General features: G+C 35.9%; 1 protein-coding gene across 1 annotated transcript; it reads right to left on the bottom strand.

The window, feature by feature from the left end:
• Window positions 1–1,367: 1,367 nt before the first annotated feature.
• On the bottom strand, window positions 1,368–20,220 carry LOC125177752 (putative GPI-anchored protein pfl2). The gene is made up of 5 exons (XM_047880093.1): window positions 20,003–20,220; window positions 11,643–11,772; window positions 7,388–7,449; window positions 3,705–3,753; window positions 1,368–2,965 (listed from the first exon to the last, which is right to left on the bottom strand). Exons 1-5 carry the CDS (start codon window positions 20,058–20,060, stop codon window positions 1,459–1,461), a joined length of 1,806 nt encoding a protein of 601 aa, XP_047736049.1. The 5' UTR covers window positions 20,061–20,220; the 3' UTR covers window positions 1,368–1,458.
• Window positions 20,221–22,314: the final 2,094 nt, after the last annotated feature.

Raw genomic sequence — 22,314 nt, 5'->3', positions numbered from 1 at the left:
TAAATATTAAAGTTATTATTGGGATTTATTTAGTATTATTCTTTATAGTATTGAACGTTACTCTTGGACACGAAATTCTTTGCTAAACAATTCAAATTTAACCAAATAGTGTTCGTAAACGCTTCAAAGATACCGAAGCAAAACTCCTGTAGAGATAAACGTGGAACAAATATCTTAAAAAACGAAGCTAGGAAAAATAATTGAAAATTAAAAAAAGAAGAACCTTATTATATTTTCTTTAATAGATTAATTTACTTTATCTTGAAATTTTTTGAACTCAATAAATTTGAACGCATTGCGGTTGTGAAAGCTGCATTAGAGGCTCAAGTCTCGTTCGGTAATAATAAATATACAAATAATTCTCTGCAAATATACGGTTCCAGCAAAATGAAATGAACAAATTAGAATAAAACGTGATCTATGAATGAATGCATAGAAGTGGAGTGTTAGTAATTTGGAAAAAAATGAACAATGTAAAACAAAAATTGCTGGGGAAAAAAATATATCTTCTGTTATAATGGTATATGGTATACAAAATAATATTATTTTCAGTTTAAACGTTTTGATCGGGGAAATTTCTAGCATCTGTGAAACTTTATAAAACTTACATGGAGAGAAATGCAGTTCGCAAGACTTTTCGTCAGTAAATCGTTTTATTTGGAAAATGAAACGAACAATATCGGTTTGACATAAATTTTTACAGATATTTTGATAATTTTAAATCGGAAAATAAATGCACTGGTCTGTCAAGATTGAGTACATTGAGATTGCCCTGGCATACATAAATAATTTAAAAAGTAAATTACATGTGTAAGAATTGTTGTAAATAAGAAATGCAAATTTTTCACATGTTCGTATAAATGCGTGTACATTTTTTTCGTTATGATCACGCACGCATAAATTTTCTTTCTGGTGTGAAAAAAAAATCGAAGATTATTTAAAAATATGAAACATCTTACTCATATTATTACATATAAGAAATTAAAAAAGTCAAGTTTTAAGAACATTGCATCAAACCTCATTTACTTATATACACATTCGAACATGCATCAATATTCAGTTCAAAATTACCATATGAAGCGTAATATGTTTCCATAACATACAAGTCCACCGCAGAAGAAGAAACAACACTGAAAATCTAAAAATAAACTCCGGTTCGCAGCACTAAAAACCACAGCAGAACAAGAGGGTGCACTGTTAGAAAAAAACGATGAAAAAACGGTCCCACCGGCATTCCAGTGGCCGGTTGCCACGTGAACATAAATTGTTTTGCCGTTTTTATCAGTTTTTTTTTACGTATTTCTAGTGTTAAATTGGAATGAAAACGGCGACACGGTGTTTCTTTTCACGTGCCGACCGGTCACTGAAACGCCGGTAATACCGTTAACGGTAATTTTTCTAACAGTGTGATGTCTTGATTAAACCTCGTCACCATCGCTCTTTTAACCTCGATGATGATTAAACCTCGTCGCCATCACTATCATCACCATCGCTCTCATCACACTTGCCCAGACAAGTTCTAATATCTGTCACGTCATCACAACCACTTAAGTTTTTATTGGGTTCACTAGGAAAAGTTTCGCTGACGACGGAATTAACAGCACTGCTGTCACTGTCCGAGACCAAGAAGCCTGTACTATTTCTTACAACCATTAAATCTGGGGAACTGCTTTCATGAAGTGGAATGATGAATTTATTGTCGTCATCACTATTATTGAGGGTAGAAATGGAGGCATAATTCTGATCATTTGATAATTTAATGTCATCATCGCCGTTGCTACGACGGATTTGGATGATTTGGCGGTTGTCGAGGGGATCGTCCAAATGTGTCGGTTTATGGCTCACTTGACGCCTTCTGCTCCTGTTTAATGGTGAGGCGTGAGGCCCAGTCGTGCCGAGTGGTCTTCGTAATGAGGAGGCGTGAGGCATTGTTGAGCCGAGCGGACTTCGCAACGGGGAGGCGTGAGGCCCAGTCGTGCTGAGTGGACTTCGTAATGAGGAGGCGTGAGGCCCAGTCGTACTGAGTGGACTTGGCCATGGAGAGGCGTGAGGCCCAGTCGTGCTGAGGGGACTTCGCAATGGGGAGGTGTGAGGCCCAGTCGTGCCGAGTGGACTTCGAAATGGGGAGGCGTGAGGCCCAGTCTGGCCGAGTTGAGTTCGTGGTGGTGAGGCGTTTTTACGATGACAAAAATTCTGGTGATCGAAATCGTCTCCAGATTTTAGTGGGCAAATCGAATCCGATATACTCGTTCTTCTAGGTAGTTGTGATGTATGTACATGAGTTGATTCAGTAGAAGCTAATTTACTTTGATAACCGACCGTGGATAGTCTCACTGCTGAATTAGAAAGCTCGTTCACAAGTTGCACTTCTTCAGATTTATCAATGTATGAGAAAGATTCCTCGGAGCTGACATCTTCACGATAGGATTGCACTGAGACGCTCGGTATAACAAAAGACCCTTCGCTCCCTGCACCCGAGCCAATACAAGATTTATATTCTAATGACTCACTTTTATCGTAGGAGAGGGCATTAACTTCAGGAGTACAGTTTAACGGCGCTGAATCTGAAGTCACGATGTTGTTATCGACGTCTGTCGTGAGCAGCGGCAGCTCAGCAAAGGGTGACGGTGTTTCTAAGGCCGTGTTTGTAGTCACTGATCTTGCAGCAGTCCCTTGTTCACTTGTTTTTTTATCCGTAGAAGTTTCTGTGTTTTCACTCGCTTCTCTCGCTCGCTTCGGCTTGGGAGAGCCGATGGGCCTTTCGTAATGGCTGGTTCTTTTAAGCGGTAGGCCGGAGGCGCCATAACCGAACCGGAAACTCCGGAAGGAGATTGGGTGGTTGATGACACACAGCTTGCTGGGGTCCTGGGGCGCCTGTAGCAGCTCCATGGCGTTCACTTCTGCGTCAAACTCTGATCGTTCCTCCACTACCGTGTCCAGGTCAAGCTCTGGCATTGGTTTGAACCTGACAGAGAAAAAGTTCGTCATAATTGAACATATTTTAACTGAAATACGAAGATTAGTCTGTATCGTACTTTTTCGTGTTAAAATTAAAAGTTTGGAACTCGTGAAGTCCAGTTTACATTTTCTTGAAAAAAGATTAAAGTTAATGTAGTAAAATCTTTTCGCACTCAAAACAAATTTCGTTAATTGTTATAATACAAGTTGTTAATAGTTTACCGAATGTATCTGGTATTCATGTGCAGTGGTGCCGGAGAAATGTCATCACGCCTAAAGAAAATATAATATAAAAATTCCTACCGGACCGGATTTCTACTGTCCGCCTGTCAATGACTATTTTCTCCTGAAAGATCTCATTAGTTAATTGAATGCGCTACGTAGCACGCCCTGTATAACAAGTGTGCTATATTTCTTATCATATAATTCTTATCATAACTTGGCATGAATTGGTGCAATTGCGGAAAATTATGAAGGTGAATTTAATAACTTTTATTTATATTTTTGGAAGTTTTAAGTATGTTTATACGTGTGAAGTTTTGTAATATCTTACTATTTATTCTCTTGCAAAGAATTAGATTTCAAGCCCGAATTCACAAATCCCAGGACTTATCTATTCCCAGCAACGCGAAGCTCTACCGCCAGTGTAATTCTAAAAATACTTATTTTTTACTTGGATTTTACATTCATTACTTTATAAAACAATTTGTTAAATATATTTTTTAATGGGTTCCAGCTGCGCTCACCTCACGACAGTCTTCCTCCTGCCGTTCTTGCACTGCACGAAGGGTCGGCCTGCGCGAGAAGCGGGTAGTTAATTTCGGGGTAGATGTGGCTTGAGTAGATGTGGGGGTAGATATGGTATGAGCAGATGTGGGTGTAGATAGGGCATGAGTAGATGTGGCTTGAGCAGATGTGGGTGTAGATAGGGCATGAGTAGATATGGGTGCGCACAACATGTGGATGAATAGGTATGGGTGTATATACAATATTAGGACGCTAAATCAATTAATTTATTATCAATTCCATTTAAAAAATATCGTTTCTTCAAAGCTAGGAGATTTACTACTTTTACTTTGGAAGCATCTGTATGAAACGCATTTTTAGCTTGCTGAACTCCTCCATTGCAATTTTAAGATTCGATTTAATGTTTAGTAAAAATAATAATAATATATTATAAAAATTAAGGTAAGTTGATTAAGTTGAAGAACAGATCGTTCTTGCCATGTCAACCCAGCAAAAATTTCGGGCCGAGTCACCGTTTTTCGAGGAGTGATTCAAGTGAAAAAAAACGTTTTTCGAGGAGTGATTAAAGAGGCAGAGATGCCAGACAAGATTCGATGTTTACATGTGCCGAACCCAGCGAAAATGAATTTCACTGTTGAAATTATAGCGGACTCTGCGACGAGAAAGACGAAAAGTATTTTCCCCAAGCGACCGAGAACTGAACCAAGACGAGAAAATACGTTGCAATAAAATACCATGTGTCTCTGTAGGTGACTGAGACAGAGATCATTGGGGACAGACTTCGGCAGCAGCAGGTTGTTTTCTAGCAAAGCGTTTGAAATTATTAAAGTGTCATTCGGATATATATTAAGGTTGAATTGTCGTCAGTATTTTTTTAAGGGTTCTAAATATTTGGTATTTTCCGTTTTATATAGTGGCATAGGGTATACAGATATAAATTAATTGATGTGATTGGCAACACAGAAATGACTTGGTTTTATTGTAGTAATGCTAGTCAAAATACTAGAAAAATCTAGACGCTAAAAACGAGTCCTTGTAGTACAAAAAATTCTGTTGTCAATTGTTGGATGGAAAGGTTATTTTTTTTAGGCTAATTTGTACTGTAATGAGCTCAAAAAAATTTGTCACGTCGTTGCTCACATCAAGTCGATGCAAACTAACGACAATAATTATAATAATATTGAGATATGTAATGAAAGCTTCCTCACCTAATTTAACTTTTGTAAAACAAATTATTGCAATCCTAAAGAAAATTTCTCAGTGAATAAAATAAAGCTATGATTTTAACTAAGGGGTTTCATTCTAGCCAAAATAATGGGTTTGTGGGTTCCAAAATACGTGCATTTCCCAAAATCATTTCGAGCTGCAAAATTTCCTGAAAGATTTTTTTGATTGTGAAGTCTCATTTGGCACATAGTTTTAATATCAATATACCATTATCTTACAAATATAACATCAGTATCGATCTCAATCTTCACCACATTGGGTAATCTTGCGGTAATCTTGAGCGGTAATGAGCTGTAATCTTGCTTCTTTTGAATCCCAGAGTGACCTAACACTCTCATAACGTGGGGCGTTACTTAAGGTTACTGCTCGTTTTGCTTAGAATCGATAAGGTGCTCCTCATGAATCGTGATTGCGGTTGCCAGCCTTGACAACCGCATGGTCAACACCCCACAAAAACCAAGGGGGAAAACCATGGTCAAAACCATGGAAAACCATGGAGGAAAAACCATGGTCAACACCTTCCTCCGTGGTCGACACCTCACATGTCAGCACCTTCCTCCATGGTCAACACCTCACAAAAACCAAGGGGAAAACCATGGTCAAAACAATGGAAAACCATGGAGGAAAAACCATGGTCAACACCTTCTTCCATGGTCGGCACCTCACAAAAACCAAGGGGGAAAACCATGGTCAAAACCACGGAAAAACCATGGAGGAAAAACCATGGTCAACACCTTCCTCCGTGGTCGACACCTCACAAAAACCAAGTCATCGAGGTTATGTTGATGAGGGCCCTGGCAAAACTGAGGCACTAAAGAAAAACTTCGGCGCTGTCGTGAAGTGGAAGAGCACTTTTCTTTAACACCTTTTGTTGAGAGTTTTACGGAAACGATTTTCAAATAAAACTCAACGGGAACGAACGAAATCAAATATGAAGAAAATTCGTAAAATTTATGCGTAATTTTCAGTCAGAAGATTATGAGTAAAAACAATTTCGGCTTTAGATGGAAAAATTTGGGCAGAGAGTATGTACATTGTGTTTTTATTGGGTAGCCATGCGACACGCAGTTAAGAAATGATTGGTGGAAGACAGTTCAACAGCGTTATATATTTATGGTTAAATTTAAGGTTATCGAGTTGAATGCACTTCTTGCATTATGGGCACAGGAGACATTATTAAACCGAAATCTATTGCGTTAATGTCTTTAGTAATATTAAATAGCAAAGTTCGCTAGCAATTACCCGAATGGATACAATTCAGGGGCCATACTTTCAAAACTCGCTAAGTGAACGTAAGTACTTACGCTCTATTTTCTTGTCTATTTGGCTTGAAAGGCCGTCAATGATTGGCTGATGAACTTACGATCTCTTAACTTTTTTTGAAAGTATAGGCCCTGAGCGGCGAGAAAGCCGGCGACGAATTCAGAATCTATGCATCGAAGGATGTGGGTAATGCGACCTTATAAAGAAACCATCACTTCCGAATACATGAGCATAACGTTGCTATGATGCAGAGGGTATCATGGCAGGTATCTTGATGAGGGTATCACTGCAACAGAGGGTAACACGAAAGGTATCTCGATGAGGTGTCGGACGGCAGCTTTGTTTTCGTCTTCATCGCGGACGAGTTCGTTGAATCGAAGCCATATGCAAGCTTCACAAACTTAATTAGTTTTGGAATTTGTGTGAGGGCAAGCAGCTTGACTCCCATCATCTTGTAAGAACGCAGTGCAGCTATCAGTTGCTCACTGATGCATGGTGAGACTGATACCATGCTGGCATCATATACTCATTGATACAGAAACGATGCAGATGTTGTATATCGGCCATTAAGAGACAACCAATAACATATTTCCCCTATAATTATCTATACATGCAGTGACACTTTTCCAGATGACTATTGTCTGTCCTGAGGCACAAAACATCTCCAAAAAAAAAAACATTCACACTTGCAGAGGACAATCGTCGATCTTTAGGTATCAAGTATCTTGCCCTGAACAATCACACTTGCAGAGGACAATCGCCTATATATCTTGAGGTATTTTACCCCAAACATTCACACTTGAAGAGAACAATCTTCTATCTTGAGGCATCAATTAAGTATCTTGCCCTAAACATTCACACTTGCAGAGGATAATCGTCTATCTTGAGGCATCAAATATTTTTACCCTAAACATTCACACTTGCAGAAGACAATCGTCTATCTTGAGACATCAAGTATCTTGCCCTAAACATTCACACATATGCAGAGGATAATGATTATTAGAGTCTATCTTGAGGCACTCAAAATAGCCTCATACAATGCACTTTAGGAGATAACGCACCGGTCACGCATATGATTATTAGTCTATTTTAAGGCACTCAAAATAGCCGCCATAAAATGCACTCTAGGAGATAACGCTCCGTTAACGTATTAATTAACCACGTTCATCACAAAAAAGTTCCATCCACGTACCGTCCTTACAGGCGTCGAGCGCCGCCCGCGCCTCGTGCTCGCCTGTCAGCGCCAGGCGTCGCCTGCACGCAGAGAACAGGAAAGTTATTACAATAAATACGTGCATTTAAAATTTCAATCCTATACGAGAAGTAATAACGTACAACTATAACGTTGTTATAGCACGTAGTGAGATCTGTTTGCTTAGTGTGCATGTGATTCATGTGTTCTTAACACAGAGATCAGTTCGTGATAAGCAGCGCGGTCCATAAGTCAAAAGGTCCACAAATTCAAGTAACTTTCAAATTTCTAATACACACATAAGTTTTGGATACAGAATACAGAAGCTTTGTTCAGGACAGAACGGTAACGCCGATCAAAAATGTACAGAACAAAACTAGAAGTACAGAACCTAACTGTGTGTAACAAGATGGTACAAAACAGAACCTAACTGTTTGTAACAAGATGGTAAAAAATAAAACTAGCAGAACAGAACCAAACTGTGTGTAACAAAATGGGACAGAACAAAATCGTAGCGCATTTTCCCGAACCATCCAGATGCTAGAACTCGCAACAAGTTTCTGGGACTTTTCAGTTCTAACTTGTTGTCCAATTACATAACTTGTATAAAACTGTCAAAAACATTGCGACACTTGAAACGGTTACAGGGCTTCCAATTATAGACCTCAAAGTTAAAGGAGCTAATTCAACGCATAATTAAAATTTCAGCCGAAGCATTGCCGGCCGACCATTATCAGTCGTATACACGTATTTATGATAGCTTTTTGTCGGAAGTCGATGCGCGAACTAGGAAAGTCATCTCAACCGTGGAGTAATACAGGGTGTTTCAGAATTAAGTAACCCTTTTAATTTGTTAATGAATAAAAAACTAAGAACGTTATGAAGTTGAAACTTGTTTTATTTAAAAGAAGAACATTTTTATGGTAATATTGTATCCTAGTTTTTAAATATTAGATATTTAAATGTGTTTTTTGAAGGATCCTTGTTTCGAAATGGATCCTGTAATCACGTTGAACTTCTGTTATTGACATCGTTATTGACTGTAGCGATAATTTTTGTTCTTTCTTCTTTGCTGTAGCGAATCATGATGAAAATTTAAGGCTTGACAATTAAACACAAATTTAGCAAGCTATACAGGATAATGACGTAACTATGATGCAATATTACCATGAAAATGTTCTTTTTTTAAATAAAACAAGTTTCAACTTCATAACGTTCTTAGTTTTTTATTTATTAACAAATTAAAAGGGTTATTTAATTCTGAAACACCCTGTATATACTTTTTACATTATTTAGAGGTTTTACTTATGTGACCTGACATTTTGTAGAAGACTGAAGAATAAATCGAAGTTCCTCAAATTGAACCGGCGAATTCATGATTAATTTCGTCATGAAGATGAATGAAACAACTTGCGCAGGAAAATTTACGAACGAAATGATGTATTATAGTTATTTTCTTTTGAAATCAAAACGATGTAAAAAATTGGTGGAGAAAACAATGTGACTGTGCGAGTTTATCAATCTATTGTAGTCGAGAGGTCATACAATTATGCTCCGTTAGAGTGAACAGGTCCTATACAATAACTTGACACAAACGATAATTTTTGAAACGCAAAATGTTCTGTCATTGAGCGAAAAATTACACGAATTACATACCAAATCGTAAAGGATCATACAAGCAAAGAAATCGAATATTTACATTATTATATGCAGTTTAAAACCCGGATACGTTTCGCGGTGAAAATAAGTTACGGAGCATCATCGTTATTATCCTTTACTTGCACAGAAAAACAAAATTTCTTACATTGGGGAAATTTCGATCGTATAGGGGATCTCACATACCCCTTGAGCCTCACATCTCTGCCCTATAGCCGTTACCCTGGCCTCCCCAATTCCGTGGCTTACTGGACGGCTTCTGCGGACATAAAAGGCGATGCGGTCCTGGAATACATTACCTGGACCCGCCACATTTACTTCGGCTATTATAAAAGCCTTGTGTAGTTAAGCAGTTGAAATTTGTCGCTTGTTTTGTGCTCTCCGGCAACTCGTGTAATGAAGAGATTCTTGAAACTCAGAACAACTTCCTGTTCCTCCTAACAATAATTACAATTGAAATTACTTTGTTTTGATTGTCTTGTAGCATCTAATTTCCCAAGTTCTCTTAATTCGAATAGAAAGTAAAGCAGTTAATTGTTGTTGTATATTACTCCTTATAGTAATAGAGCTACAGTATTGTGAAAGTTTGTGAGCAGGAGACTGGAAAGAAAAATCATTTCCCTACCTCGTACTATAACATTTCCACTGTAATAACATAATAACATATATAATACATAATAACGTACATAACAACATATAACATAATATAACATTTCCAGATAACTACTGTGCATTTCCAATAAACACGCAAAAAGATACAAACTATGGAAGTTACTTACGTTTGCATGATGCATTGATGAATGAGAAGAGTTTATAAACTGCATGATGAACGTATGTAAGATGTATGAGAAACGTATGTATAAGATTGCATGATGCATTTATGTATGTGAAACATATACAGCATGATGAACGTTTGTAAGATGTATGAAAAACGTATATTTGAGCTGTATGATGTCTGTATGTAAGGTGTACGAGGAGTATACAATCTGTATTTTGAACGCATGTAAGATGCATGAGAAGCGAATGTAAGCTGTATGATGAACGGATAAGTAAGCTGTATATATGAGAGCGTTTGATGAACGTATAGGTAATATGTATGAGAAGCATATATATAAGCTCTATGATGTACGTTATCTGATGCATAGGAAGTGTATGAGAAATGCTGGAAGCAGGTGTGTTGTAGGAAATGATTATGAAAATTGTAATAAAATACGTATATTAAAAATATGAGAAACTTGTGCAGAATGTTAAAAGAATTGAATGAATTGATTGCATGTTAAGCGTGAGTTAAAAAAATTTGAAAATGAGTGAAGAATACATGTACAATTTCTTCGTAATTTCGAAAAGTGTCGAAAAAATAATAATAAAAAAATTGAAATGTACATGAAAAGAGCTATAAAAATTCAATCCAAATCTATTAAAACTCAATTTACTAGTCAGTGTAGACTTGAAATAAGTAAAAGTAACATTCGTAATAATGTAATAGATATATATGAATGAAATTGTAAAAATTAACAGTAAAATGCACCGATAAAGCGTGCATATGACAAGGCCTTCCCTTAATTTCGAGGAGTGTCGAAAAAATGATTTAAAAATGACATGTATATGAAGGAGTTATAAAAATTCAATCCAAATTTATTATATGACAATTTACTATACTCAATGTACCTTGTAATCTTGAAATAAATCAAAGAAGTAGAAGAAAAAATAATTAATAATGTAATAGATAAATATGCGTGAAATTATAAAAAGTAACGGTTAATGCACCGATGAAGCGTGCGTGACATGGCCCGAGAATATACTGTACAGGGTGAACCAGAATTAACTGACCCTTTTTATTTGTTAATAAATAAAAAACTAAGAACGTTATGAAGTTTAAACTTGTTTTATTTAAAAGAAGAACATTTTTATGGAAATATTGTATCCTAGTTTTTAGGATACAATAACTAACTAGGATACAATATTACATACAATATTTTAACTAATACAATAATAAAATATTGTAATAGGATACAATATTTTAACTAGGATACAATATTACTATAAAAATGTTCTTCTTTTAAATGAAACAAGTTTCAATTTCATAACGTTCTTAGTTTTCTATTTATTAACAAATTAAAAGGGTCAGTTAATTCCCGTTCACCCTGTATAACCGATGCATATACTAATCGAGGTACTACGTAGGCTTGAAATAAGTAAAAGAAACGTTAGTAACAATGTAACAGATATATATGAATGAAATGGTAGTAATGGTAAAATGAATGAAAAGTAACGGTAAAATGCACCGATGAAGCGTGCGTGACATATAACCGAGCGTGCAATTTATAACCGACGCATATACTAATCGAGGTACTACGTAGGCTTGAAATAAGTAAAAGAAACGTTAGTAACAATGTAATGTATAATTAGTAACAATGCAATCAAGTCACGAAAAATTCAAGAATCGGCAACAGGCCATGGGCCTATTTCTTCAGTGCCGACATTTCTATTCTATTCTATTCTATTCTATTCTATAATATGAATGAAATTGTAGTAATGGTAAAATGAATGAGAAGTAACTGTAAAATGCACCGATAAAGCGTGCATGATGAAGCCTCACCCTCGTGTAAGTTTGTCGAAGCGTCGTGCGCGCATCGCACGGTAGCGCAGCGCGCAAATCACGATCAGAACCACGATCGGAAAGACGATGATGCACGACACGATCGGGATCACCACGATCTGTGGAGAGACTGAACAGCGAGACACGATCTTAGTCTGTATGAACTTTTTATTACAACATATCTCTTTAACTTCACTTCTTGTTGTTTGTTTGTCTGCTACAAACCTTATAATCGATATTTAACACACTTCTACCTGTTAAATCGATCTGAAATTCGCACTTGCGTAAATTTGGGGGACAATGCATGTATCAATTGACAGAATAATTAACTTTAAAAATGTATTTTTTTAATATTAAAAAATTAAAAAAAATTTGTCGGCTACAAATCTTATAATCGATATTTAACACACGTCTACCTGTCCCGATCGATATGAAATTTTGCACACTTGGGTAAATTCGGAGACAATGCATGTATCAATCGACAGAATAAATAATTTTGAAAAGTTTTTTTTTCGATATTAAAAAATTAAAAAAAAATTGTCTGCGGCAAATCTTGTAATCGATATTTAACATACTTCTACCTGTCAAATCGATCTGAAATTTTCCACACTTGCGTAAATTCGGAAACAATGCATCTATTAATTGACAGAATAAATAATTTTGAAAAATTTAATTTTTTTAATTTAGAATAAAATTTAAAAATTAATTTTTTCATATTTGATAATAAAACTAGAAATTCATTATACATGTGTGACATCGGAGACACTGGATTCTTTAGGCGTGTTGTCTTTAAAAGTAATTTTTAAACGCATTTTATTATTTCTGAAATCACCTAAAGTTAAGCAAAAGCTCTAATTGAGTAACGAGTGGGAAGAACTCAAAATAAACAAGTCAAGCACAACTAAATCAGAACAAAGTCGCTAAAGGCAGACACGCGTATATCGAACACGCTTGGAACACGCATATCATACACCACTAACACACCTATGAAGCCCATGTACCTAACACACGCATATCATACACCATTAACACACCTATGAAGCCCATGCTCCTGACACACGCATATCATACACCATTAACACACCTATGAAGCCCATGACACGCATATCATACACCATTAACACACCTATGAAGCCCATGCTCCTGACACACGCATATCATACACCATTAACACACCTATGAAGCCCGTGTACCTGACACACGCATATCATACATCATTAACACACCTATGAAGCCCGTGTACCTGACACACGCATATCATACACCATTAACACACCTATGAGGCCCATGTACCTAAGACACTCCTGAACTTCATGCTTCAAGATTACACAAGTTTAGCATAATAATATATAGTTGAAAATAACTGTATTTTGATATATAATGAAGACTGCATAATTTTTGGCATTGATGACCGTTGATAACCTCGTAGAAGATCGTGAAAGATTTCAGCATTTAGGTTGCGATAGAAAATAATTGAAATAACTTGTTGTAGCTGAGCTAGACCGATTGTTTTGATTAAAACATTGCTTCTAATTAAAACAGTGTTTGTTTTAAAATAAAATGTGTGTAATCATGATGTAGGTTTTAGGGTATATTATATTGGTCTACGAACATTGGTTAGGTGAAAAAAGCACATATTCTCCCAAAAATTAATGTATCAATTATAAATAATCCCAAAAATAATTATAATTAATTAATCATTGGTTGTCACACATAAGAGGAAAAAAGTTCCTCTTAATGTTCAGGAATCTCTATGATCGCTTATATATGTTACATAAAGTCTTATATTAATGTATAAATTAGGATATGTTTAGAATATTTATTGCTGTGATGTTGCAATATTGCTGACGTCAGACGCCATAGCTCGTCGGTCAGTGTCAGTTTTAGCGCCCGTTACTCTGTCGTTCCTCAGGGTGCAGGACGGCCGGAATGCTGATGAAAGACGCGACCTTTACACGACGGAGCGTAATAATTAACGATAGTTGATGATCAAGGAGACTTGCAGAGCAAACTTAGCGGGTAACAAAGACATTTTTTTATTTACTTTAATCTAGTTCAATAATAGGGAATTTCTAGCTGCAAAATTATTATTTTCTCATGCGATAATTGATATGAGAAATAACTGCCGAGTGCTAAGCGGGAAATTATGAATGAGAGCTTTGGTGCACAGAACAATGATACGCAGAACAATGATACGCTGAGCAGTGATACGCTGAGCAGTGATACGCTGAGCAATGATACGCTGAGCAGTGATACGCTGAGCAGTGATACGCCTGTCTCTTATACACATCTAGATGTGTATAAGAGACAGAATCATACCTCAGCAACGATTTTGTTTTAAGAAATCATTGCTCAGTAACGATTTTTAAGAAATCATACCTCAGGAACGATTTTGTTTCAAGAAATCATGCCTCAGGAACGATTTTGTTTTAAGAAATCATACCTCAGTAACGATTTTTAAGAAATGATACCTCAGTAACGATTTTGTTTCAAGAAATCATGCCTCAGTAACGATTTTGTTTCAAGAATTCATACCTCAGTAACGATTTTGTTTTAAGAAATCATGACTCAGTAACGATTTTGTTTTAAGAAATCATACCTCAGTGACGATTTCTTACGCTTGCAAAGCTCACGCCTTGAATGCGTGAGCTTCTTCACACTGACGGGGTGACCTGCCTATAGCGACGACTCGGAGACGGAGGACGACGAAGGCGGTGCATCAGCGTGACCGGGGACTAGAAAGTCCCGAACTCATCACAAGGTCACTGAATTCGCGCTCCACGTCCAAGTTAGCTAATGGGTTAATTATGGTACCTAATTTAAACGTACTTCAGAGACCAGCAGCCATGCGCATATGCGTGTGTTTTTTTACGCTGAATTTGCACCAATAACTCGCAAGTTAGCTATATTGGGTTAATTATGGTACATAATTTAAGCGTATTTCATGGACCAGTAGCCATGCATGCTGCATTTTCTACACGCTATATTTGCGCCAATAACACGCAAATAAATTATTGGGTTAATTATGGTACCTAATTGAAGCGTACTTCATGGACCAGTAGCCATGCATGCTGCATTTTCTACACGCTGTATTTGCGCCAATAGCACGCAAATAAATTGTTGGGCTAATTATAGTATCCAGATTACTTGATGATTACTTGATACTTGATTATGGTATCCAGATTACTTGATGATTACGTCTCCTTCGTTCGTTTGGACATCCACTTTGTGGGCGGAAATCCGAGCTGGTAAAGTATTTTTTCTGTTCTATTGATAACCTGTTATAGAATATTCTCATTCTATATAGGCTTCTTTTACACAATTACTGACAGAGTGTCAGTTCGAGGCTGCGGAAAATTTTTCTTGCTGATAAAAACCAAAATCTTGCTTGCGCAAAGTTTTAGTAATATCATTTTGCATACTCATTACGTTGTCAATTGACATGTTTTCTTTTCGCTTTTTGATTTTTAGCGCATTTTCTCATTTATGAGAAAAATGCACTATTGTGCTCGCCAAGTCCGTCTGTCCGTCCGTCCGTCTGTCTGTCCGTCCGTGACAAGTTCACTGTAACGGCAGTCTAACAGTTCGTTATTATCAGGTTCCAATAATACTAAAATAGTGGGTTCAATTAACGTATTAATCACACATAAAAGATAAACGAATTCACATTGCCAATAAAGTTATCGTCACACTTTGTGTTTTGATATACAAAGCGCAAAAAGCACTGAGAGAAGTTGTAGCGGGAGAAGACAGAATTTTGATTTCTTGTCAGATTTTTCTTCCACAAAATGTATAACACCATAAAGATAATAAACCACTGAGATTTCACAACAGAAAGAGTCTCCTCAAAATGTTACAAAATTGTGAATAGATGAAACTCATCATTTTCTGCCTTTTCATCCAAAAAACGCAACATTTTTCTTCTAAATTTACGGGAACAGGAATAATGTTTTGAAAATGATAAAATTTTTAGAAAATTTAAACTCTCCAATTTCATATGCTATAATCACATGACTCAAATTAAAATTTGAGATGTTAGTTCAGGGAAAACTTTTTGATGTAGATATAGGTCAATGCCAACTTTATTCGAAATTCTAATTTCATTTTCAATATGAGGGAACTGTTCAAACCTCCAAGATCGCAACATAATTTTCTAACATGCTGACTTTAGACATTCAGTGAGACCTTGAAAGGTTTTCGATCATAATCTAGATTAAACCGAAACTCAAATAAAAAGATGAAACTTTGACTCGAAAATCGACCTGGGACGAAATGTCTGGAATAAAGATGAAATATTGTTATCACAATTATATTCAATATCAATAATATGATAACAGTGAATACTGTGGACATATTCTTTATTATTTATATATTCATAAAATTTTGCAATGTTATCATGTCAAGATAATCTTCGTTGATTGCTTGAGGTCATCACGGGCCACATTGCAGATCATTTGCCAATATTGAAAGTTGGCGCAAGGATCATTTCGCGATCTCCTAGCTGATCGATCGAGCCATAAAGTTCCGGTTTACGGTTACGCCAGACGCATGCGGTTTACGGTTACGGTATATGGTTACGGTTTACGGTTACGGTTTACGGTTACGGTTTACGGTTACGGTTTACGGTTACGGTTTACGGTTACGGTTACGGTTACGGTTTACGGTTACGGTTACGTTTACGGTTTACGGTTACGGTTACGGGTTACGGTTACGGTTTACGGTTACGGTTTACGGTTACGATTTACGGTATACGGTATACGGTTTACGGTTACGGTTTGCGGTTACGGTTTACGGTTACGGTTTACGGTTACGGTTTACGGTCACGCCAGACGCATGCAATTCGCTCTCCGGAACGCCGCGTCTCTCGATTATTCGGCACACGGAAAACATGGAGCTGGATTATGCTGAATTTTTTTTGGAAAAATGTCAGACTATGTTTCACGATGAAGCGGATTTCCTAATACTATTGATATTACTTTGATACTATATAATATTTTGATATAATATCGATATTATTGATATTATATCCATTACCCATCGAGGTCTGACTAGCATTTTTTAAGGCACTCTTTTACTTATAGAAGATTAATATACTACATTTTATTGAACATTTATGAGATCCTTGCCTATTGTAAACAAATATTTTTTTACACTTGATGCGTTTCGATTGTGCGATCAATATAAGAGGAACAACATTAATATTATTTTGTATTTTAAAGGGAACATCAAAATGTCCTCTCGGTTCATTGCATCCTCTTAAAAATATTGCATTTCTAGAAACGGGCGCGCGTCTTCCGCCTTTTATTGCAAGCCCTCATTGCACGAAAGCTTCCCCGATGTCAGGGGATGTGTTGGGGAGGAGTAATTGTGCAGTGGATGTGTTGGGGAGGAGTAATTGTGCAGGGGATGTGCTGGGGCTGTCTCTTATACACATCTAGATGTGTATAAGAGACCAATGATACGCTGAGCAGTGATACGCTGAGCAGTGATACGCTGAACAATGATACGCTGAGCAATGGTATGCTGAACAATGATACGTAGAACAATGATAAACTGAACAATGATACGCTGAACAATGATACGCTGAGCAATGATACGCTGGAACAATGATACGCAGAAGAGCTGTGGTGCGCTTAGCAATGATACGCTGAACAATGATACGCTGGGCAATGATACGCTGAACGATGATACGCTGAACAATGATACGCTGGAACAATGATGCGCTGAACAATGATACGCTGGAACAATGATACGCTGAACAATGATACACTGAGCAATGATACGCTGAACAATGATACGCGGAGTATCATTGTCTCATGCTCCCACATTATCAACAAGCCATCAACGCTTCATCGACTTGAGCTCTCGCCGCCGGCCTTATGAGGCCACTTGAGCTTGGTACATTTTCGGGACGTTCTTATAGCGATTGAGATTAATTAAGTTTCCCCTCAACGAGTTTCTAACGATAATTACGGGAAATATTATTATTATTAAAATATTAAATATATTCTAACGATAATAACGATATAGCGATTGAGATTAATTAAGTTTCCCTTCAACGAGTTTCTAACGGTAATAACGGGAAATATTATTATTATTATTATTAAAATATTAAATATATTCTAACGATAATAACGATATAGCGATTGAGATTAATTAAGTTTCCCTTCAACGAGTTTCTAACGATAATTACGGAACTTCGGACATTCCTGAGACTTTTCTTCCTCCTGAGTGCGACAAAATTACTTCATGAGCTGCAGACAAATTAAAGACCTTACGGCAATGAAGTCTTGAGTATAATTTTTCTACATTAAAGCTAAATGAAACTAGTTGATATAAAGGGCATGATGATGATAATTCTTGATTGTGCTGTCTGCACTCGTATATGATTTCATGATTTTAGATAAGCCTTCAACCTTTTCTATTGAATGGGTGTAATGAAGTCTACGGGTTCATTTTCGTCATTGTTTCCAGAATCAACTAAGGGTCATTCTACATTTATTCTGCTCGTAGGTTATCAGAATACATATCAGACGTAGTTTTATTGAAGGAGTTCAGAAGCATGAACAGAGCGACAGAGGAGGGAAGTACTTCAGACTTCTTACACCTAAAAATTATCACATGCTTAAATTAGCAGCAATAGGAACAAGATAAAAATCGATAGACAATTATAACGCAACTATTAAAATTATTAACTTGAAGTATACAACTTTTCTATTATTCAATAGAAAACTAAGCTCTTACCCATAGACAAGGGGTCGACTGCCCAAGTTATGACGAATAAAGAAAACTTTAAAACCAATACCTTTCGATAGTTAAGGTGATTTTGCCACAACATCGGCTTCTAAATAATCTAAGCTAAATCATTACAATGGGTACGAGGAGGCACTAACAATTGTATACATGGAACACACTCGAACGGAGTTGAATTCAATTGTTTGTGTTCGAAATTTTCTAAGAATCAACGCAAATTCCAATACGAAAAAAACAAATTCTGCCTTTTTTGATAGGTTGAATATGATCGATTTTCTCGGAATTCAACTGTTACAGTCAACCTTGGTCGTCCTGATGCTAATCTTTATAAATTATTCATCTGTATTTCCAACATTTAGAATGTCTGATGTGATCACCTAGAGAAATATAGATCAAGCTCTCGATCTGCTTGATCGTATATAAATAAATTGAACTATGCACCGTTTTTATCATCTTATGTCGTTCAATTTATGTCATGAAGACTGTTGCGTATTTTTATAAATGTGCACCATTTATAGACTGTCGACTGTTGCTGTGTTGTTGCGAATACTGTTGTATATAAATATTCAAGGGACTAAAATAAAAAATTAGTATACATAACATATCATTATTAATGTATTAGGCTGTGCGTGGTCTCATTTTTTCACTTTTAATTTCAAATGTCTTTTGAAGCGACCTCGACTAGTCGTGCAATTTAATCATTGTTGTGTTCGGTGCTCATGCTATCAATAAATTTAGGAACATTAAAAATTTTTGCAAGGCATTTAACCCCGAACCTCGAATCGCAACTGCACTTGATTCTGATACTAAAAAGAATATTGAAATGCAAACGCAGGTAAACGCAAAATTTCTTGATCAATTTTCTCATGTATATTACTTTGAATTTCGTATTTACGCAAACCCTTCAATAACTCCGGTTAGAAGTGGGAATTGAAGAACGACCTCGATCTTCTAAACAATTAGTGGGACCATTAATTAACGGGGAAGTCTCTATCAAGATTAACTATTGATTAATATTTAGCGATATCACGATGGGTTTCCGATAACACTATAGTTATCATTATCAATAGTTTTCATCAGTACATGGTGATCAGAAATTACTGCAATGGAGGGGTGCGAGCGACTGTGGTGACGAATATATGCGAGTTATAAATGCAAGTATATATATCCCATCACCTTCATTGTGGTGATGCGAGTTAAGAGTGAAAACCAAAAAAGCTTTTTATAGTATATTTGCCATTAAAAGAAATATTAATATGACTAAAATAATCGTAATATGAACGTATGTAAGTACCCGAGATATGAATCAACATTCTTAAATCATAACAATCTATAAATCAAATAACATAAATGACTAAACTGGTTAACAAGCTATGTATCAACCAACCAACGTGTTAATAACCTATCCATCAAATAAGTGTCTGACACAACCTATTTAACTATAAGGTTTGTTATAACACTACTATTTTGAAAATTTCCAGCATCAAAGTAACTATGTTATGTATGTTATGTATGTTGTTATGTACAATACATAACTATTGTTATGATCTAACATACATAACATAACCAGCATCAAAGTAACTATGTGATGTAGTTACTGAACTTACTTGTAGGGAAGACGTAGATGACGTTAGAGGCGCCCAAAGCTCGAGCGCCATCAGACATGTTATAGGTTCGAGTGTCAGCCGACGTGTGGATGTGATGCTGACACCCTTATGGCTGATGGATGTGTGCTGACAGCAGCCATGACAGTCACGCGAGCGAGGCGGTCCGTGGCTGCAGTGCTGAATTTTTTAAGAATTCATACCTCATGTAACGATTTTGTTTTAATAAATCATACCTCAGTAACGATTTTGTTTTAATAAATCATGCCTCAGTAACGATTTTTAAGAAATCATGCCTCAGTAACGATTTTTAAGAAATCATACCTCAGTAACGATTTTTAAGAAATGATACCTCAGTAACGATTTTGTTTCAAGAAATCATACCTCAGGAACGATTTTGTTTTAAGAAATCATACCTCAGTAACGATTTTGTTTCAAGAAATCATACCTCAGTATCGATTTTATTTTAAGAAATCATGACTCAGGAACGATTTTGTTTCAAGAAATCATACCTCGGTAACGATTTTGTTTTGAGAAATCGTACCTCAGTAACGATTTTGTTTTAAGAAATCATACCTCAGTAACGATTTTGTTTCAAGAAATCATACCTCAGTATCGATTTTGTTTTAAGAAATCATGTAGCAATAAATGTGTGATCTTGAATAATGTGTGACTGGAATAATATTGAATGTGTGATGAACTGTAAAATTTTTTGAACGTTAAACGTCGTGTTGAATGGTTTGAATGCGAATGCCAACGCTGAATAGAATATCGGTGTCGATCTAGATAAAAAGTTGAAAGCATCCATTCAATGTTTGTTGATGATGGTTAATTATGATAATGTTGTAAATACTTCAAGTTTGCATAATATATTAATGCATTTAGGACAAATAATGTAAAAATCCGAATACTTTCCTCGATGTAGACCGCATATACTTGAATATTTTACTTTATATTTACTTGAATATTATTTTACTTGAATTTAAATGCATCAAATACTGATGGCATCTCATTTAGACCATAAGATTCCTTCAGGCAATTGGGATCAAAAACTCAAATTAGGGTAATTAGATATTAATTCAGGGTAAATTTGAGAGTTTCTCGATGGCGTCAAGTTCAACATTGGAATTTTTATGGCTACAACATTGGAATTTTTATGGCTACAACATTGTACTTAATTGGAATTTTTATGGCTTTTAGTACAACATAGGAATTTCTATGGCTTCATTGGAATTTTTATGGCTACAACATTGTGCTTCATCTGAATTTTTATGGCTTTTAGTACAACATTGAAATTTCTATAGCTTCCCACTATATAGATGCGCTTGATTAGCCTGTTAGTTGGTGCGGGCAACATCTTGTCATTGTCTGCACTTACTGCCGCTTTCCCCACACAAATGATGTTGAAAAACGTTGATTAAGAGTTGATTACGTTGAAATAACGTATAACTAACGTTATTTCAACGCCAAATGTCTGGTGTGTGGCTCAGCTGCCAACACTAATTAACGCAGCAACAAAAACGATGATCGATAAATGAGGAGCGAGAAGATACGAATAATTCGACACAAACAAGATAATTCGAAAAATTTTAACACAAACAAGTTAATACGAATAATTCAACACAAACAAGATAATACGAATAATTCAACACAAAAAAGATGATACGATTAATTCAACACAAATAATATAACACGAATAATTTAACACATACAAGATATACGAATAATATAACACAAACAAGATAATACGAATAATTCAACACAAAGAAGATGATACGAATAATTCAACACAAACAAGACAATACGAATTACTCAACATAAACAATATAATAGGAATAATTCAACACAGACAATACGAATAATTAAACACAAATATATTGAGAAGTGGCCTGTTTGCGAGTCGCCATAATACATATAATATAATATTGATATTATATAATAATTGCGAGTCGCCACACCTCATAATTTATCAATAAAAGCAAAGTCCACAGAGCTTTATATTATAAATAATTCCTTCTTTTTACGTGAAACAGACTCATACTAGAAAAATTTGCCTAGGATATTAACTCATCGATCTTTCTTCTGCATAGTTTCAATACATTGTAATTCTTTACAATTTTTTACGGAGCTGTAATTTTAGACTAAAAAATTTCAATTTTTTTTATTCATCACTAGTTTTTTCCAATATTACTTCATTATCGAGAGGCCAATGAAAGTAATTCTGATGGCCCAAGAATGCACCCTTGTGACTGACGACATTTCTTTACAATACTTCTTTGCGAAGCTGCAATTTTAAATTTTAGAATAAAAATTTT

The sequence above is a fragment of the Hyalella azteca genome, unplaced genomic scaffold, assembly GCF_000764305.2.
Source record: "Hyalella azteca isolate HAZT.00-mixed unplaced genomic scaffold, Hazt_2.0.2 contig4627, whole genome shotgun sequence".
NCBI lineage: Eukaryota > Metazoa > Arthropoda > Malacostraca > Amphipoda > Hyalellidae > Hyalella > Hyalella azteca.
Note: the sequence above shows the minus strand (reverse complement) of the source record. Positions and strands in the feature narration are given on the sequence as shown.

Excerpts from the sequence above, each read along its gene's own strand:
- LOC125177752 (XM_047880093.1), bottom strand. The coding sequence starts at position 20,060 with ATGTCTGATGGCGCTCGAGCTTTGGGCGCCTCTAACGTCATCTACGTC. Across the intron at positions 11,773-20,002 it reads CATCTACGTCTTCCCTACAA|TCTCTCCACAGATCGTGGTG; the intron begins GTAAGTTCAGTA and ends CTCGCTGTTCAG. Across the intron at positions 2,966-3,704 it reads AGGAGGAAGACTGTCGTGAG|GTTCAAACCAATGCCAGAGC; the intron begins GTGAGCGCAGCT and ends TTTCTCTGTCAG.